Genomic DNA, 26,487 nt, shown 5'->3' with positions numbered 1-26,487 from the left:
TGATGCATGGCCAATTGTTAATTAACGTGTTAACCGAATTCTTTGCGTGGAAATTCTGGAGATGCCACGAGGCGGATCCAACGTCCACCCACGCGCATATATTTAGATTCGGTTTTATCCCTTTTTTATCTTTTTTTTTTTTTCTCTCTTTTATGAGCGTCGACTCATTCCGGGTGTGAGGACACCCGAATCATCCTGTCAGACTGTCATGAGGTCTTCCTCCCTCTCCCGTTTCTTTCTCAAGTCCCGTATTCTCCGGCCACATGGTGTTTACGACGGTACAACTTGCGAAATCGCAATTTTCACAACGCTAATGGTATCGCGATCGGGATATCTTACCGGCCTTGCACGGCCCTCGTGAATTGGAAATCTGCCGATGAATCCACTGAAATTTATTTGACACTTCTCTCGCATAGATAAGTAATCCCATACATCGCAGAATTAATAAATAAACATCTCCGCACTTTCTTTTATGTACATTCTAACATTCTTTCAGTAATTTAGGGCATCTCTCTAACAGCATATAATATCATATGGAATATTCTATACTGAGTATACTGTAAATATGCATATATAAGTTTACTGAACATTCTTATAATATTTCTTAAATATGTATGTATTATTTCTCATATTTTGCATAATACACTCAGAAATTAATAGCGAATTTGATTAATTTCTGCGTTAAAAGATATCTTTTAGATGTCTAATGTTTTTATTAATGTAGACGGTGAACACCTTAATATAGATTTAATTTATCTTTTATCTTTTTCTTATTTTAAAAATCAAAAAAAGATAAGAAGTTAATTAAATTAAGATCAGAGTTAATTTATATTGATTGAAACGCGAACATAAATGATTCTATACGGAAAGAATAGTTTTATTGGATATTAATCTGAAAAATAATTTTGTTCAATACGTTCAAATTAGTTGAAAACTCGGTTTGATGGAACTCTATAATTTTATGTATTTATATGGAAAAACATTTGAAGAGGTTAGAAGATTACGAATATGTGAAATGTATATTATAATATAAACATAACAAATATAACCTAGTAAAAAATTTTCCATATTGTATACTTAGATATGAAAATATATAATTATATATAGAACATATTCTCACATAATTATGAAAACAAATACAATGTATTTTATTATCGTTCATAAATCACTGTTCATATAATAAAACGCATTACATTTTTTTAAAACAATTCAAATCTGCAATTAGATTATACAATATTCTTTATAAATAATTAATGAAATTCCACGTAAAAAATAAAGAAAAAGGAAAAATAAAGAATATATTAATTAAGTATATTGTATAACAATAATATATGATTATGTATAATATAGTATATAATTATATATATGTAGAATATTATATAATCTAATTACAAACTTGATATTTTCTAAGATATATGCAAAAAGAGTTATTCTTCTTATATAACGGCAATTTACAAATAGCAATGTACATTGTATTTGTTCTCATAATAATATAATACATATTCTATATATAATTCTATATTTTATTCTATTTTATATTGTATACGAATATACATATATATTTTATATTTCATATTTTATTTTATATATATGTATATTTTTTTATATATAAATAATATATGGAAAATTATTTACCGGCACGATCTACGAAATTATAAAATAATTATGAATTTCTGTTTCAAGTGGACTCAAGATCTTAATGTTTATGTCGAGTTTTGCAATTTCTGGAACGTAATTCCTGGAATTATTAATCGCGTAACATAAAATCTAGTGGTCGATAACTGACTCGTCATTCTTAGACTCGTCACAGAAGAAGTTGCATGAATCAGTTGATTTAGTCATCATACTTGAAACGACGTACGTACGATGTACGTCAATTTTACGTTAATTATCTTCATTTCTTATCATAGAAATCGTTATTGAAAATTATCATACATTAAGATTATTATCCGTATATTCGCGATGCAACATTGGTGACTACGAGAGGTCGAGATATCGAGAGGTGTCAGTTTGCAAAATATCTGCCAGATACTCGCGAGATGCAGGCTGTTAGAAGACAATCTAAGAGTGCACCGGATGTGCGCAAAGACAGGATGTAACGAGCGTGCGTTTGATGCGAATATTCGCCGAATAGTGAAACGTCGGCATAGAAATAATTTTTACGCGGTGATTAATGAGAGAAGAAAGTGTTTCTTGATGAAGTATGCTCCAGGAATTCGCATAGGTAAGAAGCGCCACGCGCCTCGGCCTCGGCCTCGGTCGTAGATGCGAATTCTTTAAATTATCACCAATGCTATTATCATTATTATTTCGGCTGCAGCCCGACGCTTGAAACGTTGAGAGGACCATCGCGCGGATCATTCGATACTTTCTTTATTCTTCCTTTTCATTTATTTTTAACGTGGAGTTCCGTTCGCCGGACGAACGCCCCCCGTGAAAACGCATTCGGAATGCGTGGGTAACGTCGACGCGCGGGTCTCGTCTCGCCCGCGACCGCGGCCGCGGCCGCGGGGACGGGACGGGAGTGCCGGGAATAAAATTGGTGAGGTATCCGAGATGGGCATCCGAGAGAGGAGTCAATGTAATATGTTGACCGGCATAGGATATCGAAGGACAGCGGCGATCCGCGGCGCCAAAATGGTAGGGGGGTACTGGCCGGAGATCCGGAGGATGGTATAAGAGAAGAAGGGATACGAAATCAGCGCCAGTTATATTGACTTTCCTTTAAGCGACACGCGCGTTACACACGTACACTCCGCGGGAGGATACACATTAAGTAAGTACACGCACTTGATTTATTTGTATCGACGTGAGTACGCGCCAAGAGTAATCCGCGCGCCTACCTATCGCGCCGCCCCGCGGCTGTACTCCTCTCGAGCCCAGTCCAGTCATCGTGGTACTCGAGTACCCGAGTACCCAAGTACCGAAAAAACCCGAAGTTACCGCTAACGTTTCGACAGCCTCGGCATCGGATGCTGTGGACGCCGAAAAACGCTTTCTTTATACACCTGCGTGTCAACTGTCGTTTTAATTGTTCGCGAGTGAAGGAAAGATTATATGCAGGCTGAAAAGTTTCGAGTACTTCTTCAGCGACGATTGTTTAACCAATTTGCAAAGACGCTTCTATTTTTATTAAAAAACGAAAGGATAGAAAAAAATAGCATTAACTTTTATGGCATTAGCGCGCGACCGCGTGGAAAGAAGTTTTGCTGAAATATCTAAAAATATGATCAGATACAGATTTGAAAATGATTTTGTTGAATTATCAAAATAATTATAAAAGACACTTAAGCACTACTGATAACGCTGTAAAAATTTATGATATCCTAGTCTACTAGAACTAATCTAAATGTCTCACGTAATTATTTTGATGATTCAACAAAATTATGTTCAAACCTTTATCTGAGCAAATTTTTAGATATTTCAATAAAGTCATTCTTTCTGTCAATAATCATTTAACATTTTTATATGAATTCTTTTTTAACTATCAAATAAATAAACGAGGCAACGAGGCAAAATGTTTAATTTTTACAGTTTACTAGGACAATTGCCTTTGAATCTTTTCATTCAAAGATCTTTCATTTCAAAGATTGCTGATTATAATGCGCATAGCAAACAATCTCAAATTTATAGAAGTACTCTTTACAAATATCAATTTTATTTTCTAAAAAAAAAAAAAATGCATTAAAACAGAAACACCTGCGTTGAATTTTTTTATCCGGTGCAATGTAAGATTACGATCGCTGGCGACGAGAACTCGTTTACTCGCCATAGGTATCGGTATCTGCTCCCGAATTAATGTCGGAATGTAGGACTTAGAGATTTAACGTTAAGTGTCCGCACTTCCTTTCTCCGAGCGCACGAGCGCTCGCGTTTTCGAAAGACGGAAGACGAGAGTCCCTTCAAGATAAATTACAATTAAATACGGCCCACGTCGCCAGCGACTCTCCGATTAATCAATAATATTTTCTCGACCGTAACAACCGCGTGCAATAATCGCGTTCTCTCGACTCGCGGAGAAGGAAGAGCGCACCGAGATTAATGTGTTTCATCAATAAAAATTAATGGCCGCCGTGAGGGCACGCGTATGTGAGTCGGCGTATCTAAAAATATCCCAGGAAAACGAGTCCCGTTCCTTCCGCGTACTTGCGAAACTCGAAAAGTACTAAGGAAGAATCGAGAGTTTCTACTCTAATTTTGATAGAAATGGATTTCAGTAAAAACGAACAATTTTATGAAAAAACGCTGAAAAACACTTCTTTCTAATCGAAGACGATTAGACGGCGACCCGACAATTCGACTAGATACATCAGTGACAAATTTTGCATTTTTCAAATATTGCATCGCGATTCACCTACTACAGGTCGTTATTTACTGGGCAATAGACGGATTCGTCTATTTCGTCCCTTGTTCACTCATTTTTTTTTTTTTGCAGCGCGAATAATTTATGAATGATTTAAACGTGAATACAAAAAAAAAACGCGCGCCAGATTTAAGAGAGAGATCTAAGAAAGAGTCTGGCACGAAATCCATTTTAAAGGTCCGATCGCCCTCCGCGTGCTTCCGCCCGTCAAAATTGTTTCAAAATGCTAATCTCGGACGCCAAAACCCATGGTAGAATTTTTCCATAATTTATAAAGATATTTTGAAAAGGCCAATATAGTATTAATTAAGCAACAAAGTAAATGCGGGTCGAGAAGATCCTCCTTTAGAACCTTGAATCGACCCAAGTCCAAAGACTTGAATCATCCAGCTTTTTTTGCACCGGTGTCATCATCTTTGCCGTAATTTCTTCGTTACCACACATCCGTAGGTCGTTCGTTCGGATACAAGTGGGATTAGGTAATCTCGCTCCGATCTCGAAGTGTTTTCTTCGAGCGCCGAATATGTATGCGGATATACGTCGCTCTCGTGGACGAGTAACGAAAAATCGCCCCGATATACCTGAAATATTCATGAGGGTTATATGCTTTGGAAAGTGCTATTTATCTCGCTCTACGTACGCCTCGGAGCCGCCTTCTCTCCTCAAGAATTCGCAAAATGCACGTGTAACATTTCGTGAAATCTGACCGAAATATCAGGACAGCCGTCGTATATCTTCAGTCCCAGGTTCGTTCGCGTTCGTCGAGTGCACTCGAGAGAAAAAGAAAATAATCGGAGCTTCCATTCAGCTTCACAAAACCGTCAGCTGGGTGAAGGAAAGCGAGCGAATGATTGATATCGATATAAATTAGATCGATCAGATTTTATATGGCACGAGATTCATGATTGACAAATTTGATTAATTCAGCCATTTTTTTATTTTTCATATAACCGTGCATGTAATGTTTGGGCCTTTGGACTTTCGCTAAAGAAATTTCGATTCCCTTAAATTTCACGAACAGGAACATACGCTTTCATGACATAAAATCATTTAAAATCATTTACCTGTACTCGGACGAAAAAAACATGACGTCGCGTTGTGACAACCGGACCTTCGACCTGTTAAACGACGGTAATAATGATAATGTTGCGCGAATTACATCAGATCCCGAGAGCGAATTTTGCGGAATAAATAAGGATAATACATACTGGTAATCTCCTCGGGTAATCTCGGGGATAAGATCATAAGAAGAATCGTGACGACCTTGCGAAGGTAGTTAAGCTACCTTCTGGAAGTGACATTTGCAAACTTATGTGGCAATCATAATCTGAACTTAATTAAATATAACCGCACGCGCACGCCGCAACGCGTAATTACGCGATTTAAAGTCGTCTTGAAACTATTTTTTAGGCGATCAGCCTGCGTTTCTTCATCGAAAATTTCACAATGTTAACTCGCAGTTTTTATAATATCAAACAAGAGATGACAATTCTTTCCCGTTATATCGCATTTCATCACTCATTGTTTTCGTTTAATTAACATTTATTTTTATTCAAATGCTTGCTTCATATCTACATATATACATAAATCTTCACTTTATATAATATAGCTGAAGAAAATAAAAATGGAGATAATACTTTCCTATTTTTTTTTATTGGGAATGCAAATAATCCAAATTAAGCTTACGGTCATTATGCGCATATAAAAGTTTCATCAAAGTCGTTTCCTCATCGAACACGAGAAGAATTTACAGCCGTCCGTGTCTGGAATGCTCGCGCGGAGAAATGTATTCTGCATAGCAGATAATTTTACTGGAAGTCATTTGCTAATTTGCGAAATGACGAAAAAGTGCATGATAATTTTATGATACAACGTGTGTCGCGCGCATTTCATTTAATTTTGCCCTCATAAACTCATTCGTCGGAAACGCATAACAGATATACGACACGTCGTAATGACTCGGATCGCTTCGTTATGGTACATGCTATTTTAGTCGTAACGACGTCTTCTTTTTGCCAAAAATTCAACCCGCAGCTTTTTCGTCATCTTCGCGATCGAAGACATTATCGCGCGTAGGTGCCACGTTATGGTAATGCGAAGTAATCAATTATATTATATATCGCAAAATTTCGCATTCCTTAGTGCGGACGTGTCGCTGTGATGCACGCTCTTCTTCCATGTATGGGGTTCCGTGAATTTGTTATTTATCTCAGTCCGTTATTTATTTCAGCGATTTGCAATTCGCACGGGTGTTGCCGGAAGTGCCTGAAAGGGGGAAATCGTCAAAAGTCGAGGCTAAGCGATGGGAGGACGCCCGAATGATGGGCCCCGACCTCGCTCATCTCTCCTCACGAATTAATATCTCATGTCGTTGCTTGACGCCAGTGGCAATGGCTCTTCAAGGCCGACGTAATTTCCTCCTTGAAGTGCCCGAGGGTAATTAGTCGTATCCCTCGTGGGAAACGAAGAATTCCCCGGGTGTCCCTCCGCGAAGGAGGAGCCCACGTGAAAAAAAACCCTCACTTTTTGACCGAGAGCTGCTTTCTCCTTTCCGCACGATGCGTGTAATTAGTCGGCTATTACCACGTGCATCTTGCAATTAGTCAATTTCAAGACCCCCTCATTCTTACGTCAGCTACTATATAAATTTCGCTTCCCCTCTTTCCCCCCTTTTGCCTGAGGAAGTATTTTGGATTGGTGCGATCATACGTGTCATGTTGGAAAAGATCCGATTTAATAGCCGCGAATATAATTTTTGAGCAATATTAATGATTTTATATATATATTCTGGAGGTTTTAGGTATCTGACGTAAAATGTCGTAAAAATGTCTCATTTATCTTATTCGTCGATGTTGTACGAGTCATGCGTCGTATATCCGGATTAATAAAACAGAAAAAGATTGGATTATAAGAGTAAAGAAGGAATATTCCAGTTAGTTTTGTTAGATATGTTACTCAGTGGTTCTATAAACTGGATCTTATTGATCCAATTTGCATTGTTTCTCAAGAAGCTTGTCTTTTCTGTACTAACTGTCCATCTGCATTCTGGATCCAATCCAAGTTTTTTACTATTCCAGACTTTCAAAAAAATCTGGAAAAATTCAAAGTTATTTTTCAACATATCTATTATATTATCCAATAGTTTTTTAACTCAAATATTAAACTCTCTTCATTTAATCCATCCTCTCTTTACTTCCGAGAAATTTGAAAGTGAAATTTCAAGTTTGTGTAAAAAAAGACCTATAGATTGCAGACGAAGAGTTAATTTTTGTAAAGCCATAGGAAAAGAGTACGAGTGCGCTTTAACCGCAGGAAATGTATTAATTGTTAAGAAAATAATATTAAATCTAAAGCGCGTGTGCCAAGCGGCATCCGCAGTCCGAAAGAGGTCAATGGCGACTTGATTTTGTTAATAAACGTAATTACTGATTTCTCTCGCGAGAGAGAGAAAGAGAGAGAGAGAGAGAGAGAGAGAGAGAGAGAGAGAGAGAGACAAGAGACGAAAACATTTCTCATATAATATTTGCATTGGACATTTTACGACATATCGTGGGTCGCTCTGCTTATAAGAAATCTACGCATCACCTTTGCAATCTTGAAATCTCCAACCCGCTCGGAATGGCGCAACGCGTCTCGGAATCATGAATAGAATCCGTGACACGGGACTATGGCAGAAGGTTAATGCGTGGAAATACGAGTTATGGCGAAAACCAACGGAGATATATTCATATTTAAATATCACCGATGACGAGTCTAAGGCCCGATCAGTTACAGTTCTTAAGCTATTCGACACCGATGAAAGGAAAGGGAACGCAGATGGAAACGCAGATTTTTTTTCCCGTTCTATCCGCGCGTGAGAAATCTGTGTCGGAGAGGCCCGGAGAGAGATATGTAACTAAATCGATCTATTATTATGATCTTTAGAATGGAATATTACGTTACGTCACCATTCTCGCCGCGCGAGGAGACATTGGCGATGCGTGAAAGTGTCAGGTAAAAATGAGACTGGAGCAGTTTCTTCAATTTATTCTACTCACAGATTCGCCACCCTTAACAAGATTATAGTGATCGTTTAAAATTAGTGGTGGCCTTCACTCTCACACGGAATTACTCATTGTCAAAAATTATAGATTCAGAAAAAAAGGATTCTTTTCTGTAGAAAAGTGCAAATTCTCTTATAGATTATAGATTATAGGAATTTCTCTTATAGAAAAAAAATAAAACATTAATAGAATAAAAAAATCATTAATATCAAACGTGATTTTAGAGCGCGAAGATTTACCATCTTGCCTCGCCTTTTTGTTCAATCGAAGACCAAGAGAAGATGCGTTGTCTGTTCTCACTAAACGATACCCACATCTTTGATATGTCGAAATTGACAGTTGAAGTTAGAAACTCGATCGGTCGACGGCGAGCAGTCAGAGATCATTATTGCAGCATGAAGCAGCCTCATCGCTGCTACATCAGTCAGCATCGAGAATCAGTAAGTGGAATTAAGCGATGTGGCAGGCTTTCGGGCTTATGGGGTGTCCCGAAAGTCACGCGAAAGCAAACGCGACGTCGCGCCGAAGAATCCGGACCTTTGAACTCTTCGACTTGCGGTTTATGTAATCCTGGCAAGCCTCGGCGCCGAGACATCATCGGACAGTGTCACGGATTCGCGTTTGATATTTCGTAAGACCTGGTATATTCCTATGGATCGCACCGATGCCACGCGGAGATATAATTGAGCCAAACCGGAAAGACGGCCGTCCGTGATTGCTTTCTCGTTTTACGTTTTCGCGGGTGGATCGGGCCCGGACAGGAATCGTGGAATGCAAATAACCGGGCGAAAGTTAACTTAATTATGAGATCGATCGGCTTTTATCCGAGTGAAATGCTAGATGGGTCCGATGATGGGTCGATTAAGGCACGGCCATCCTCGCTTCGTTTCTCAGATTACATTATGGGACATACATGACGTTAAAATATTTCCATTCTTGAAAATATAAACCCAAGATTTTATTTCTGAAGTCTAGATCATTGCATAATTTCAGAATCGAATTCTGTAATCAATGAAATATTAATATTCACATTCTTACTCTTCTTGATGAAGTCGTCAACTGTAAAATCAAGAAGTCTAAAATCATCTTTCCAATATTCCAATTTCATATAAATGAAAATAAATTTCAAATAAATAAATATATAATAAATAAAATATTAACGTGCGGAGGAATTGTTAGAAAACAATTCAAAAATCATGTCCAACTTTTTTATTCGCCCTTTGTCCCGTATCTCTGTAATTCTCGCCTAATGAATAATTTCACGAATATTGAGATCTCGGTGTTGAAACAGAGTCACTCTTATTTGTTGCGACCTTCTTCATGTACACGCCTAGGAAGAGGAACGGTCTTTCATTCGGTCGGTCAACAACGCGCGGAAACAATATCTCGAAACAATATCCTGATAATCATCATGACATGAAAGCAAAACGGATTTCATAATTCACGCGTGGATGACGTCAGACGGACTCCTTGTTATTTAGCGACCTTGCTCCTTTCCAGTGAGTACCAAAAATACTCGCGGGTCCCACGCGCGCTCGAGCGGCCGGCTGGCCGTCGACAGGAACTTTCCCAAAAGTAAAATGCATATCGGGCGAGAGTAATAGGAGGTCAAATTCTCCGTCGTGAGAGGCGAACGTCCGGGTTTCCGGGAAGTGACGCCTGCCCGACTTTTAATTTCTCTCCCGCAGGTCCCGCGACGTCACCTTCAGACGCGCGGAGGGACGTTATCCCCGCGTTCGATCTCATAGGTGGTACGAATCGTAGATTTCAACGAGGCATTTCTCGTCGCCATTTAACGTTCAAAATACATTACGCAACGATAGTCGTAAAAAGAAAACTTTTTTATCCAAGCCGATTAATCGCGGAGAAGGGGTAATTACGAAATTATAATTTTATTATGAATACGCGTAATTATGAATACAATTAGAATAATGGATATAGGTGAGAACCTCTCTCCCCTGCCTTCTCTTCTTCCGTAAACCCGTAATCGAGAAAAATCGAATATTAAAACTGGTAGTGTACCTTCGCCTTGATTTTCTTGCTGATCTTGATGAAAAAAAATGTCGATTTTACAGTCTCTTAAATAAGCGGAATTACGCGACTGCCGGCACGGTTACGATTGCCATTACGAATATTGCCCGAATGGAAACATAAAGAACCACATCGAGCAGTTATATCCGTAAGAAGAAGAGGAATGAAAAAAAGTAAGAGAACGGTATCTTTCTTATTTGTTTTTTTCTCTCACGCGTACTTTTCGATCGCGTGTATCGCTGCCGGCTGCCGAATTCCATCCGCGGAAGATCGAAGGATAACGCCATCGCCGAACGGCTATCGCGCTATCGGACAAGTGTTTTGGAAAGTTATATAGATCGATGAGTGCTACTCGGATCGCTTCTCCTTATTTCTCCTCTTTCCTCTTTCGTTTCTTTTCCTCTCCTCTGCGGAAGTGGAACGCACGGCCTGGAATTCAGACGACCCAGAAATATCACGCGTCCACATAGTGCCATAGACGAGCGACCGGATGGGGAAACTGAACAATCGTAATTCGAAGGATTCGCTCTGACGCAATGAGAGGCAGAGCTATAGCTTCATTAGACACCCATTTATTAGTCGCTATAAAAAAAAAAAAAGAAAAAGAAGAGGTATCCCTTTGTCCAAACTTGATTGATGAGGCGCAGTTGAAATATCAGGCGCATCGTCACTGACATTTCACTCGATAGATCGCTTAGGCTTGACATAAGAAAGCTCTTAAATCGTCGTCTTTTCGAAGCTACCTTTTCGTCGAGAGGGCTCTTACCTGGCGAGGCTCGAATAGCAACATAAATGATTATGCCATTTGCGTGAACATGTTAAAGTCTCTTCCTGGCTCTTATTTTCCCAAGTATTATAAATGCCATGGGAAAAACCAGACAATATAGAGATTAATATGTACAAGAACTTGTTTACAATTTTAAATTTAATTACTATTAAATACAACAAAACAATTAAAAATAGGCATTGAAAAATTAAGGATAAAAAATTCTACAATTTTTATTTTTGTGCGATAATTATTTTATTAAATTTATTTTTCTTTACGTTAATTATTTGAATGTATCTGTTCTTTGATGTCTAGAAACAATCTACTTTTTTTCAAAGGTAATATCATGAGTATTTGTAAAAAAAAAAAATATGTTTGCATCTCGATAACCAAATCAATATCATCAACTGTTAATTACGTGATCGTATTAATTATGTATAGCGAAGATGTCGGGTATCGGTGAAAGTACTTATTGATTGACAAATCGAAAGTAAGTTTCTACTTGGCAGCTATTCGGCCGTCGATTGCTGTTATTAATGAGGACGTGAATATTTAAGTATTTACGCTGTATGCATATTACACCCACATTACAAAAAAAAACGCCCGACGAAATGCGTCAAAATCAACGGATTATTTATGCGCTTTCATGTCGCAACAGAAGGCGGGAGGGAGGTAGGGAGGGAGGGAGGGAGGAAGGAAAAGAGAGTGAGAGATGAAGGAAAGGAAGAAGAGAAGAGAGAGAGAGAGAGAGAGAGAGAGAGAGAGAGAGAGAGAGAGAGAAAGAGAAGAAAAAGGAAGAAGAATTTTCAAATCGTTTTTTGTGCGAAACGAGGAGATATGTGTATGTATGAGAGAGCTCGTACCCGGATCTTAATTTCAATTCGGTTCCATACTCGAGTCATTAGGATGGTCGCCGGATTATGCGCGAAATTCGACAACTCTGATTTGTGCGATACTCGAGTAATCTGCGTAAATTCAATGAAAGAGAAAGTAGTAGCGCTAATGTATATGTGAAAGTGCCAAGCGGCCAAGGATACATTTGCAAAATAATATTTGACGGTCGGGAGCCGCGTTCGGCCCTGCGTTCGGTCCACCATGGCGCTTATCATGAAAATCGAACGCGCCGTGAATTTTCGGCGTTTCGCCTATATGTACCTCGCACTTTCACCCGATCAGGACGAGGCGCCGTTAATCCTTCGCGATTGGTGTTATTATTTTTATCGCCGCCTTAACAGCCAGTACCTTAGGCTCGAAAGTGGAAAGCAAAGATTCCTTCTGCGAGACGTGAAAGCTTGGAAGAAAGAAATTACGAGGGCCCGGATTACTCGAACGAAAACAAAAACGGGAAAAAATAGTCACAAATAGTAAGATTTGATAAGTCTCGAGCGGTTACGAGATAAACAAGAAAATAAAAATATAAAATTTATATGATATGTTTCTGTACTGTGTGTTAGTTTCCTTAGATTCTTGTGAAACTTTATTTATATATCTATTGCGGTAGAGGAAACTTTAATGGGAATTCCTCCTACATAATAGAATTGTTTTTATCGTATTTTAATCGTATTATTAGCATAATTAATACCGAGACGCTTGATTTACCGATACATATTATGTTTAAAAATAAATTCCTTTTTATTTCACGTTTATCACGCTTATTACGGCTTATCCTATAGTGGAAGTTGAAAAACTCATTTGTCTAGTAGAAAGTGAAAAGAAGTAGAAAGCGATACAGACATTTTTTAATTAATTACTGATATCGATGGCCAAAGGAATTTGATTTCACCCAAATGATTCTTCTCCAGTTTCGTTTCTCAAGAAAAGGCATTCCTTACGACTTGCAACTGTCGATAGTCTCGAAGAAAAAAAAAAAAAAAATTAAAAATATGAAGAGTCATCGCACAAACTTAACACATTTGACGAGCGTGTTGTATTGAATTTTTTACGGTATTAATGCTTAAGACGCGAACGGCGTATAATTTGCGCACGAGTCATTCTCCCACAAACCGTTCGCGTTGTAAAGCAAACCTTTAGATCATCGGAAACATACAGGACTGGGGGAAATCCATAATGAGTTCATCGCGTTGTCTTTCGAGGCGAATTCTAAATTCCATCACAGTTTTTGCGAGTGACTCACGAAATTTAATCGCAGTAAGATATATATTCCTATGTCAGATACAATCGATCAAACTCTATTAACACAAACAGCCATTTTTTGCGTTAATAAAAATTGCTTTTTTGAATTTTCAGAATATCTCCGCATTCCTGATTTTGAATGAGACAAATATTAGGTTTTTGATCATAAATTTAACTTTTTTTTTTTAATTTCAAGGAGGAGAAGTTTGAATGCTTCAAATCCTACTTTTTTGAATACGCCTACGGTTGGATATAATCCAGTTTGAACTTCTTTTTTGAGGCACTTTAAAATTTTTCATTTTTGCTGACATTAAGAATTCAAGTTTCAATTAGTTTCTAGTTAAAGATAACGTACTATTATTTTAGTATTGTCTAATTAATAATATTACACTGTGCTACTTGAGATCTTGGTTGTTTAATGAAATAGAATCGATAAGAAAAATTTGATAAAAAATTGGATTAGATTGTACCTCGCTCGCCAATAGCATTTTGTTCACCGTTTATAACCCTGACCTGACCTAATCTCAGCGTGACGTCATTGATAGGAAGGATGTGTTAGCATCTATACTGGTGAGCATGTAAATAAGAACTGATATCTCATACGCGGTTCGGGCTACTGCATAATTTTCATATAAATAAGCAAACAATAAAAAAATCGCGTCCTTGAACGCGATTATTTCATCGTTAGAAAATACCAGACGATCCGAATATGAAAGTATTCCTATTCATATGCCTCGCCATTGATATCTGTCATCCCACGCGCCTACGCAATATTGGAAATAACATACGGGGTGTATTGAAAATTGTATCTCGTCACTTTGGCACAAATGACTGACCGAGTGTATCATATCGCGTATAATCTCGAGATGTTTACTTATATGGTATATCGCGCCATGACATTGCGAGATATCAAGATAGGATCGACGAAATTTAGATTACATTAGAATTATGTGGACTATAAATTTCTGTCGCAAAACGCAGAGCTTACAGATTGGTCGTTAACTTTCAACGGAAAGACGAAGTTCTCATTAAAAAGCTAAAATATTAAGGAGAGAAAGCCGTGACATTTAGATGACTTAAATTACTTTTCGCGCAAGAGCTCCGGCCCGAGATCTTCTTTCGCTGGTATTGATTATCGAATGTACCGCGCGTAAAAATAAAGGGGAAAAAAAAAAACGTAAAACGATGCGCAATATCAGACAACAACTTTATCGTTCTGTTTGTAAATTTATATCTCACCGTGTCGCCGAGGATGAAATAAAGAAGAATGCGCCATGAATGAATTACTCCTACGACAAGCCTTGTTCCCACGTCTGCAGCATGCAGTTTCTATAACCGCAATCCTCCGCCGCGATTTCCCATTAGAAGCTCAGAACATCCTGATGCCGTTCTAACGATTCACTCCGTTCCATTAAGTTCAACTAAAACGGGCGGGAGTGCAATAAAATTATAATATAATACCTGCGTGCGCGATCATTCTTCTCGGTCTTAAAATAATTCACTGGCGCCGCCGGCGCGTCGAGAGAGGAAAAAAAAAAGCGCAAGCGCGCTTATTGCAAAAGTTTGCACAACTTTTACACCGCGTTTGTATCGCGATATTTGAGAAGAACCTGTCGCGAGAATAACCGACACGAGAGATAAAGATCTTTCTTTTTCTTCTCTTCGCTTCTTTTCCTCTTCATAGACGCCACGCCAGACGTCAGAAATTGAGTGTTAGTGGAGTCTCTCTCTTCTCTTTATTCGTTCGTTTGTCGTGTTCTCCTCTAGAAATCTCTGGATCATATTATAAAAAATTGGAGATAATTGTTTAATCTTGATTTGCACTTTCAGATTTCCACGATGAGGCCACCGCTAGAAATGCTACTAGTTATAGTAGCGTTAGCTACGCACGCACGTGGACTCCCCTACGGAGAATTGCAATCTCAATTGCCGACACGTGAGTATACAAATAAAGAATTTTTACATCTATTTCATCTCCCTTTAACCTGGTGAAAAAAATAGATTTTATATTCCTTCACGACCTTTAATCACAAATTTTTTTGTAACAAATATATAAGTTTGAGAAATAGTTTTATTTTGTATCTGCTAAGTCTTTATTTGCTAAAATATTTAAAAATCATTACAAACAGATACGAATTAATTTCTTCAAAAATAAGAACGATTGTTTTTAACGATTGAATCATATTTCAGGAGACAAACTTGTCTGGTACGGTGACGGTGTTTCCCAGGCTCAAAACAACATTTATCCTACTTACAAAGATAACATCATCCCGGAGCAAATTGGTCGAGTACAATTTAACTGGGATCAACGAACGCAGCAGAGTAAGATTTCGCTCCGCTATGTTTATTTAATAAGAAAGACAACTTATTCTTAAATCGTCACGATTGTTGTAGATACATTCGAAGCATACGAAGCGCAAGCTCCGTTGCAATCGCAGAAGCAACAAAATCCCGACTATGTGTATCAACCTGATCAAACGCTGCAATCTTATCCTAGTGCCGTGGAAGATTTCACCATCAGCTGCAGCGGTGAAAATAAAGTCTGCGTGGCTAAAAGTCTGTGCATCGACGGATATGTGCATCCCTTGAAACAAGGGTTTATCCGGCCAGGACAGGTGTGACAGTCTCTTTTCGTTATCCCTTGTCACTTTTGATTTTCTCTCTCAATCGTATGTTATAATTATTTCGATGCTGATTGCACGCTTAATTCGCAATCCAGACTTAAGGATATATTATATCGTATTTTTATTTACAATTAAAAATTATAAAAAGATTATTAGTCTAGAGCGCATTTAAAAGTAAATTTTACAGCGATTTGGAATTTGAATCAAAAATTATTTAAATATTAATATTAATAATTTAAATATATATTTAATATTAATTCGAAAGTAATTAAGAAATGATGATCAAAATCTCAGTTTAATTAGAGCACACTTTTATTTATTTAAATAATTTTTGATCCACACTCTAAATTAACGCTAAACTTTTTTGTATTATTTTTAGATGTGACATAAATAATCTGTAAGTTTTTCATTAAAGTAAATAAAGAAATTCTAAAAATATATATATGATATATATATGATGATAAATATATGATACATTCTTAATAATTTTTGTTTGTTTGCGCATAGGTACAGGAGTGCAAGCTCAGTCATGAAGTATGCTGTACTGTGCGATACGATTTAGACAATTTACCGTATAACGATCAGATTAATACGGTGCTGAAAGATAATCAGTATCCGGAACCTACTCTGCAAAACGATGAGAAATACGTTCCGTACGGAGAAAATAACCAGGCAGATGTGACCGTATTGCCTCCGTTGGGTCCCAACACCGAATTGCAATCCCCGTCGGGCAATTACGTGATCAAGCCTGTTAATCAACCTCACAATGTTAGGCCAATCGAGGAAGTGCCAATCGATTATAATCAGATACCATCCGACACGAATCAACAGGAGCAGTATCAAACAGGTACGCGTTGACAAGACGAGTTTTAACGATATGATTATTTTTTTTCATAATAATAATAAGATTTTATTGGAATTGTGAAAAATGTTGAATAAATAAATTGGGAAATACGGTTGTATTAATACGGATTGACATTACGGATAGGTGGTACCAGTGACAGCGAGCCGGTCTTCTCTCCAAGAAAAACAGCTCCTACAAATTCCAATCCTGTCTTTCAATTTTCGGTTCAAATGGGATGCGCGGCCGCCCTCCTCTGCGTAGAAGAGCAGTACTGTACATTAGAAGGAATGATTAGCCAGCAACCAGTCACGCTTACGAGCAAACAGCTTTTACGACGCGTTCCCTTGAGCGTAAGTGTTCGGAAGAAACACTTTTAACACAGAAAATCCTTCATTTACAGAGCGAAAGCGCGTGATTAAAAGCGCTCCTTCGAAATTACAATTGTATGTATTTTATAATAATGCAATAATGTGAACTATTAATGATGAATCATGAATTAAATAAGGATCAAATTTCGCTATTGAGAAAGGGAAAACAGTTAGATCAGCTAGAGCTGATTTGTTCTGCAGAGCTGCAGAATTGCGGAGACCGGAGTAATCGGCAAGTGTTGTCGCGACCCGAACTACGTGGATCCGTGGCCGACGGGCAATCTACCGGCCAACTATTCCGGCGGGTTCGACGAGCAGGGTTTCCCGACGTTCCTGAATATCGCGAAAGTGCGACCATCGACGAGGAAGCCGGCCATTACGCAACCGCCCATCAAAACCGTCCCCAAGCCGCCGATCAAGACGCCCGTTGCACCACCGCCGGTCCACGAAAATCTGCAACCCACGAACGTCGTGCCTCTGGTACCGGACGATTCCGACATAATCCCGCAAAGCGTGCTACCGATCTCAACCCCCCCGGTCCCGATAGTACCCCCAATCAGCACCCCCGCACCATTCATCAAGAATCCATATGATTCTACGAGCGAACGGGATTCTGTCCCCATCGCCCCTGAATTGCAATTGCCCCACAATCCATGCGGAGTGAGAAATTATGTAAGTATAGATAGAATCATGAATCGCTTGGTTGATTGTGAAAGTTATTTTACAATTAGAAATTGATAAACTAACTTTTTGAGTAACTTAAAGTAATAATAAGAGTAATGAGTTATGTAAGCTGTATAAGAATATTAATGTTACGAAAATATCAGTGTTGCAAGGAACATCTTATTTATAATGATACGTGCAATTGAAGATTATTATTTGTATTTCCTGTAATTTATAAAGGGACAACGTCCGACCGGCTTCAGAGATACCGATGCGGCTTTTGGAGAAATTCCATGGCAAGCGATGGTCTTGTGGTCGGAAGAACGTAAAATTTTGTGTTCTGGGGCGCTGATATCGCCAGACGTTGTTCTGACAGCTGCTAGTTGCATAGACAGGTAAAATTTCATTTCATTTCAAACAATTTAGTATTAATATAATGTTTCATTACAATTCTGAAAGAAAAAAGTAATAAATACATATATGCATGTATATTTCTTAGACGATCTAATAATTTGAAAGTAATTTGTAAAATAATTTTAAGTAATTTTATTTACAATTTTAATCTCTTTACAGAAGGCACTAATTCAGCGCCGTCATATGTTTTTTTATCTTTTATAAATTATAGATTTGTGAATTACATATAAAATTACAAATAGAATGCTATTGCAGAAATGGAGAAATATTTTATATTCTTCAAAAAAGAATTTCTTTTGGCCGTTAATTGATGCTAATTTCGATCAGTAACTAAAAGACGTTTGAATTTCTTTAGATTCCCATCAAGCGAATTGTCTGTGAAACTCGGGGAATGGAAGTTGGGCTATGAACTTCAGCACGAGGAACCGCTACCATTCGAAATCATCAATGTACGAACGATTAAATTTCATCCTGGATATGCGCAAGGATTACCCGGCAACGATAGCGCTATGCTGGTCCTGGAACATCCCGCGACGTTTAATTTACATATCAACACTCTGTGTCTTCCCGACGACTATCAGGTGCAAGAAACTTCGCAATGCATTGTGACCGGATGGGGCAAATCGATATTGCAAGGTAGCGTATTGAAATTTCTATTGAAAAAAGCGTAATCTATTGAAGCTTAATAGGTTCTGAATTATCCGAATGAGTATTATTATTAATAGTTTTAAAGTCTCAATATATTCAAATAATTTATCCCAGGATTTGGATCTATTATGTATTTTACTAAATTCTATATCACTTTAATTAAAAATCTAACACAACTCTGTTTATACATAGCACAGATAAGATCGAATGAATTTAAAATACAAATTTGTTGATTTTAGCTCATTACGCTGGTGCTATCATGCACATGGTCGACGTAGACCTTTTGCCGCATGACGTCTGTCACAATCGCGTCTTGGGTGCCGAGACTCCTATCAACATCGCGCATAATATAATCTGCGGCAAGGCGCACGAACAAAATAACATGTGTCAAGCTGATATCGGTGCTCCGTTGGCTTGTTACGACGGCAATGGGGCTTATCATATTGCTGGCATTTACAGCCAAGACACCGGATGTCTCCCCACGAATCAAGTGCGTGTGCGAAACACCGACAATTTTTCGTGCGGCCGATAATTTTTTTGATAATTTATATATAAAAAAAGATTTTCGTCGTAACTAGATTTTCTAATTATAATTTTATTATTATTAATTTATATTTTACCTTTTTCTTATTATTTTATAAATTAAATCATCCATTCTTATATAATATTTAATATATTTTGTGATGCATTTCAGTTGATCTTGTTTGTTGTTGATCTTTGCTGAAAGTATTGATTATTTGCTGAAATTAATCAACATTAATTTTACATGGCATTTTATGAATTATTATTTGGTGCTTGTTTTAGGTGGCGACATTCACTCCCATTGACATCACCTGGGTGAAACAAACCATGTATCCCGAAACTAAGATAGATGACGGTTACGATTATCGAAAAAGTAACGTACCAGCGGGTAACGAGTATTTGCCACCAGTGTAAAGGTAAACGGTATACAATTACAACGGTATACTGTTGTGTAGCATATTTTCTTTTTAATACTCATGAATGGTAGGGCGAGGAAGCGCGACAGACGCGCTCGCATAATACTCGATTTAGCGTAATGCTGCAGAGAATAATTAGTGGCGTTTAATCGATTTCATGCTAAGTCGCAAGTCAGCAATCGTCGGGAGACGATTGCGCGTTAGAGATAATCGTTGCCGATACTAAACATAAACTACTTTACAACGCTCCGCTTTCCGAGTATTATTACATTTTGTATAATATAGCAAAACAACGATACAACGATCAAAATCTATTAGAATTTAAACGAACTCGGGATTAATTCAGCACCAAAGTAAGGGTACTCAGAGCAACTATATGTGACAATAAAAAAGATATACAAAAGGATATACTCCTAGATTTTGTAGACGCAAATATATTTATTATTTGCCTGATGTAATACAAAAATAATATAAATGTGTCTGTACATAACGGCAATGTCGTATAAACGATGTATGCTTCTGCGAGTAAGATTAAGCTACCGGGGAAAAAAATGATATATTACGTTTAATAAATATTTGTTAGAGAATACTGAAGGGATTCACTTTGATAAAATTATAAACCCCCTTTATTCCTTAACGATGTTTTTATTAAGAAATAAAAATTCTTTAAATATATCTAACAAAACTTTTTTAAATAGATTTCAACGTGATGATGTAAAATAGTAAAGCAAAATGTAAGTAAGTTTATCTCTGATTAACACGTCACGTGTCGCACCGATCACTGGTGATTGGATTTATTAGATTCAATATGAAAATAAAAATATATGATGAAATTCGTGAATAACAACGTTTCTAACTATGTAACTATAATTAATATTAGTATTCAAAAATAAAGAGTACACATATGAATATATTCTGATGGAAATTATTTGCTTGATTATTTGCTTGATTATTTGCTATTTGAAATTCTCCTTCAATTAGCTCCATTTTGTTATTATTATATCAATATATTCCATTTTTAATAAATTAAAACAATTTTATAGTATACATAATATTTTAAAAAATTTCAATTATATTCTTCAACTTTTCTTATATTTTATAGTATTATATTAAATTTTATAAGCATGATAATACACTATGAAATTGAAAAATAAATTAAAAGTTATTAAAAAGTTACTGAATATATTTCAAAATAAATCATAATTTTCTTATGAAATTTAATGTAATACTGTAAAATATAAGGAAAGTTAATATATATTGTTAAAAAATAATAAAAAAATGTTATAGTGATAATGAACCGGGGTTAATTAAGAGAGAATGTCAGAAGGAAATATTTCCATCGGAGTATAAACATTTTTATCTTTAATTGTGTAAGTTTAATTAAATATACATAGCGAGAGAAATAAATGAATCAGATCTGGCATTCAATATGCTAATATTAAATTAATTTGTCTTTTTCGAATGTAATGAACCATGATGACTTCCATTTATCATCTCCAATATGAAACGCACAATGAACACTAAAATGGCGATAACGAGCATCGTGCAAAATATGAGAAACGCAATCACATCAACGAGAGATAGTTGCCACCAGGTCAGATCCATCGCGGGCGATCGCAAGGAATCCTCGCCGTACTTAATGATATACTCGATCCAGTAATTAGCGGTGTCAAGGGCGTTCAGTGGCCGATCGAAAAATTGCTGGGACAAATTCCGCGCGGTTTCCCTATTAAAATAAATGAATCATAAAAATACATTTGGTTGTTGTTAAAAACAACGATAAAAGTCATGCAAATCGGAGGATAATGTTTAAACATATATGTGATGCAGAAATAGGTAGATATGAATAGTAAACTATGCGCGTTATCGCTAGTTATGTAAATATATTTTCTTGTCTTATTATGGTGATAATTTGTGCTAATAATTTTGTGAAATGGTTAATAAAGTCTGTTACCGATACAGAGAGTTCCATAAAATCGCGTTTAAAGCTGCGTCCATGTCTTTTTCGTTAATTGTTTTCACGTCCAGGCGTATAGCGATGTTTCGGGCGACGTAAGCGTCGACATTCGCAAATTGATCGGCGAAAAGCGGTATGCCGATCATGGGAACACCGCATGCTATCGCTTCCTGCGTGCCCATGAGCCCACCATGAGTGATGAAAGCCCTTATCTTAGGGTGTTCTGCGGTTTCAATATCCGTAAAATTATTTCAGAAAAAATTGCATATTTGCATATTTAAAATGTATAGAAAAATGTGTGTGTGTGTGTGTGTGTGTGTGTGTGTGTGTGTGTGTGTGTGTGTGTGTGTGTGTGTGTGTGTGTGTGTGTGCGTATAGAAGTAAAATATCAAAGCAATATAAAATAGGATAATATTTATATCTTTTAAAAATCGCAGAGTTTAAATGCTTTGAATTTCTTTTAATATCATATTTTTATTAAAAAGACTAGGTTAAAATAGATAGAGAGATAATACGTACTCAATATTTTAATCTGTGGCATCCATGGGGACGTGTAAATGTTTTGGGGCAAACCAGGTGGCAACTTCTCGGGATTTGGTATCTTCATTAGAACGCGTACGGGTGCTATTTTGCCTAATGAGGCGTAAAGCACTTTCAGGAACTCACGTGGAAATGTCTCGATCATTATCATCGAGCCAAAAGTGAAATAGATGAAACCGTCTTTGCAATCATTTAACCACTTCTCTAATTCCTGTAGGAGAGAGTAGATATCAGCGCGAAGAAAAAAAAGTGGAATAAATTATGTATATATTCGAAACTTATTCATACGTACAACATTCGTATTCGTAACATTCGTATACACTAACAGTAGTTAAATGTTATTTACGCTATCTTTTCGCATAGATAGTGTAGATAATAATTAAACAGTTAACGTATATCATGTTATCTCTTTACATTGTCTTTACATTGTCTCTTGATGATTTAAAACACAGAGAAACAGAGAAAAAATTGTTTTGCTTTTAACATTAAAAAAAATTTGAATTAATCAGATAAACTAAAATACAAATGTGAAAATAATTTTATCGACTCATCAAAATAATTATGTGACACGTTTTACATTTTATTTTGGTCTCCTTTAAACTTCAAATGTGCGTAAGAAACATAAATAACTTGATCTCGTGGAATGGAAGATTTCCTATGCCGGATTTCCTTTCACGGACACATATTAATTTTTTTGTGCATGATAAAAAATTTTTTATTTTATACATGATGTTATCAACGTTGTTTAAATCACGAGCGTACGCAAGTTCACGATTTGCCGATATGTGTTACATTACGACAGTGAAAACGGAGGTCACGGAGGACGAACTGTGACAGTCGACTTACAGGCGGTAACGTTAAGCCCTCGTCCTGGATGTGAATTCCCGCCACGTCCACCGCGGCAGGTGTCTTCGGCTGTATCCCATTTAGTGTGATGTGAGAGTTGATGAGGATCAACGACATTTTCTGTTCCAGTTCCCGCACTCCCGGCATGTCCGGCCCGAAGTGGTCCCGTATCAACCTGTCTTGCGCCCGTTTCGTCAGGTAATTGAAGTACCACTTGTCGTAGAGAGTACGCAGGATGTTGTACATACGTTGCCAAAAGTTCATAGTACCGGTGAAGCTCAAAGTGTTGCTCGGCACGAAAGCCAGACTTTCGGGCTGAGCGATCAGCGGAGGTAGCCATGGGTACAGCGTCGTGGTGCTGACCCCGATCAAGGGAACTTTCAATAAGTGGGCGATGATGCCGAAACAGTGCGCACCAAAGACCTAACGGAAAGAAAGAACGTACGAGTATAGTACCCATTGAAGATTTCAATGTGCAAAACTTGAAATATTACGTGAATTGTGACGATTATTTGACCGGTAAGAGAGAACGAGAGAAGCTTTTCACATTTTTCACAAAGTGAAGTAAAAGAATAATAATAATAAATAATATTACATATTGTGAGCAAGGATTAAGAAAACCCACAGGAAATTAAGTAATCTGTTAGAGTTGATAAAAACGCAAAATATATTTTATAGCCTATAGAAAGTTAATAAATAAAGAAGTTATTTATGTTATTCATAAGATTATGTTAAATGCATAATAAATAATTGTGTTTCTGTAACGCTGCAGATGCAGGTGCAGCGTTATTATGATAAAATTATTTTCCCGAACGTTAAAGCAAGCGACTTTTCAGCAAATTTATACGTTTTTGTATAAAATTTATTGATTAAATGTAATAGCTTGCGATAAGATTAATATAAAATCTTATCGATAATCTATTCTTTTATTCAGCATGTTTTACAATAGTAATCGACTATTTATTTTAAATAAAACACATCTGCAAGCAAATGCTAGTTAATTTCCATGTCACAAAATTTTATAAAAAGCATTTTAATTTCGATTATGTATTAATAAACAATAAGCGTCAAAGTTTTTAAAGCTATTCAATTTTCAGACATATATGATTTCAAATTAAATATTAATTAACGGTTACTTTCGAAATATTTTGTTATATTCAAAGAAAGATATTGTTCTAATAAAGATATTGTTCTTTTAAGAAATGTCTTTGTTTTCTTGCAATAGAACTTAACATAAAAATTTGACAAGCTTTTTATATTAATTTAATATTTAATTTGACACTTTGATCTCCAGCGATTTTAAAATTAATTAAATCTTTCATTCTCATTCAAATTGTATTAAATTATAATTAAAATGTGACAATATTTAATAATATATAAGATAAGAAGACATAAAAGATATCTCGGCAAAGATATTCAAGGTAAAAATAATTAAATAGCTATTAAAAACGATCAAGAGCAATTTGTACATGTTGTGATACATCATCGTCTCACGTACTATTTTCATATTATTGCATTGTGAACGAAGAAAAGTTCATTTTGTTTAAAACATGATAGCTATTAACCTTCGTTTAGCTGAAGGTTGAAATGATCGTTTTCCATTTTGGCATTGATAATATGAATGAATGAACATACATACACTTTATTGCTATGTATGCATGCCTCTTCCATGTAATTACTAATTAAAATATAGATATACAAAAAATAAAATTAAAAGAATTTTCTTGAAAGTAGATCTGATTTTGTTATAACTGAACTAATGTGTATACATTTGTTGTAACTTGAAAATGAAGGAAAATATATGTTCGAAGTTTGATAAAAGTGAGAAAAAAGAAATTTAGTATTGTTCAGTGCAGCAAAAAAAAAAAAAAAAAACAGGCCTTATATTACTGCATATAAAAAAAGAATTCTTTTTCAATAACTGGATAAATTTTTACTATGACAATTTAGACAGAATAATTTTTTTTTATTGTATACCTCTATAAGCACCGCATCGTAAGGTGGATTTTTTGGTCGTGCTAGCTCTTGAATTGACGGATATCCCAAATACGTACAAAGATCGTTTCCTCCTAATGTTGCAACAGCATACACCGGATTCGAGCCGAGTAATTGTTGCATGACATCGTACGATATGTTGTTCACCAGTTGCACAGGCATTGGCAACGTTACGATATCGGTGTAATTCGGGTAAGGCTTCTTCAGCGGAAACGTACTGACCACGTCGACCTGATGGCCCTTTCTAGCCAAACCCTTCATCAGCTGCTCGAACATAACGAAGTGACTCTTGCCTTGAAAGGGAAAAAGTCCAAGCAAACGATATCCATGGCAAATTGACAGGCAGAACAGCCAAGAAAAGATCACTGGTCGCATTTTTTCTATTGTTATAAAAATTTCGATCTAAAGCACCTGAGAAAAACAAATTAACTCCGTGACTAGCTTCTGAAATTCTATTACTTCTCTACCAAATCATCTTTCCATTTTAAGATGATTTTTAAATGAATTAATAAATCATTATTAATCAATAAGAATTTTTTCTCTTTTAATTTGCCAATTTTTTAATTTTAATTAAAGTTATTTACTCTATAATAGATTATAAAAGAATGTTTATTAGAAATAAATATAAGATAAAAACACTATTATAACATATTGTCGGCTACACGTTGTTGCACACGACTGACAATTTTAAATACGTATTATCGTTTAAATTCCATGTATAATACGAAGTGGGGACGAATTCTGATTGCGTGTATGCGAAGATAAATGCTGTATAATACTACCAATTTACTTGAATTGATAGAAAATTTGAACATATAACGTGACATAAAGTATGTCATTCCGAATAATTAGTTCCTTATAATTTACCGGTAAAACGTTATTTAATTGTTATTTGCAATATTTCGTCATTGCGATGACAGGCAAGAGTTCTGATAACATGTTTATCCTCACTTTATACTATTTTGTTATGAATTTATTGATAAGAATTTAGTAATCTGTAATATTATCTGTAATGGCGAAGTCAGAGCAGACATTTTAGCGAAATATATCAAATCAATTAATGACAAGAAAATTAATAAATATTTCTCCCTTTTACTTATACTTAATTTGCTTTTACAACAATTGCAATAAAAATGGAATAATATAATTTTCTGGGGAGAAATAGGGTAGGTTGTAGGAGAACGAAATACAGAATATTTGAATAATTATAAATATCGTAAAAACGAAAACTTGAGTTATAAAATGTAATATGGGATCATCTGGTGAATTACATTGTAAACGACAAAATTATATTACTCACGACTTTGAATTCCC

The 26,487-nt window shown here is 36.3% G+C and overlaps 2 protein-coding genes across 5 annotated transcripts; one reads left to right on the top strand and one right to left on the bottom strand.

Moving 5' to 3' along the window:
* The first annotated feature begins 2,284 nt into the window (after positions 1-2,284).
* Positions 2,285-20,424, top strand: scaf (inactive serine protease scarface). Of its 3 annotated transcripts, XM_089075271.1 has the most exons (12): positions 6,615-8,356; positions 8,631-8,846; positions 15,167-15,272; positions 15,527-15,658; positions 15,731-15,951; positions 16,468-16,807; positions 16,949-17,154; positions 17,374-17,844; positions 18,076-18,230; positions 18,605-18,885; positions 19,137-19,387; positions 19,702-20,424. In XM_089075271.1, the coding sequence occupies exons 2-12, from the start codon at positions 8,688-8,690 to the stop codon at positions 19,831-19,833; spliced, it is 2,454 nt and encodes an 817-aa protein (XP_088931397.1). In that variant the 5' UTR covers positions 6,615-8,356; positions 8,631-8,687; the 3' UTR covers positions 19,834-20,424. The 3 variants fall into 3 exon arrangements, with proteins under 3 accessions (XP_025075323.2, XP_088931397.1, XP_088931399.1); XM_025219538.2 differs by lacking the exons at positions 6,615-8,356; positions 8,631-8,846 and adding an exon at positions 2,285-2,776; XM_089075273.1 differs by lacking the exons at positions 6,615-8,356; positions 8,631-8,846 and adding an exon at positions 14,811-15,048.
* Positions 20,254-25,876, bottom strand: LOC105431763 (UDP-glucosyltransferase 2). 2 transcript variants are annotated; one of them, XM_025219539.2, is made up of 6 exons: positions 25,758-25,876; positions 25,156-25,584; positions 23,179-23,601; positions 22,312-22,543; positions 21,790-22,015; positions 20,254-21,561 (listed from the first exon to the last, which is right to left on the bottom strand). In XM_025219539.2, the coding sequence occupies exons 2-6, from the start codon at positions 25,546-25,548 to the stop codon at positions 21,279-21,281; spliced, it is 1,557 nt and encodes a 518-aa protein (XP_025075324.2). In that variant the 5' UTR covers positions 25,549-25,584; positions 25,758-25,876; the 3' UTR covers positions 20,254-21,278. The 2 variants fall into 2 exon arrangements, with proteins under 2 accessions (XP_025075324.2, XP_088931406.1); XM_089075280.1 differs by having other exon boundaries at positions 25,156-25,553; positions 25,758-25,860.
* Positions 25,877-26,487: the final 611 nt, after the last annotated feature.

The sequence above is a fragment of the Pogonomyrmex barbatus genome, unplaced genomic scaffold (genome assembly GCF_055798465.1).
Source record: "Pogonomyrmex barbatus isolate J1 unplaced genomic scaffold, ASM5579846v1 scaffold18, whole genome shotgun sequence".
NCBI lineage: Eukaryota > Metazoa > Arthropoda > Insecta > Hymenoptera > Formicidae > Pogonomyrmex > Pogonomyrmex barbatus.
This window is presented reverse-complemented; position numbering and strand designations above follow the sequence as displayed.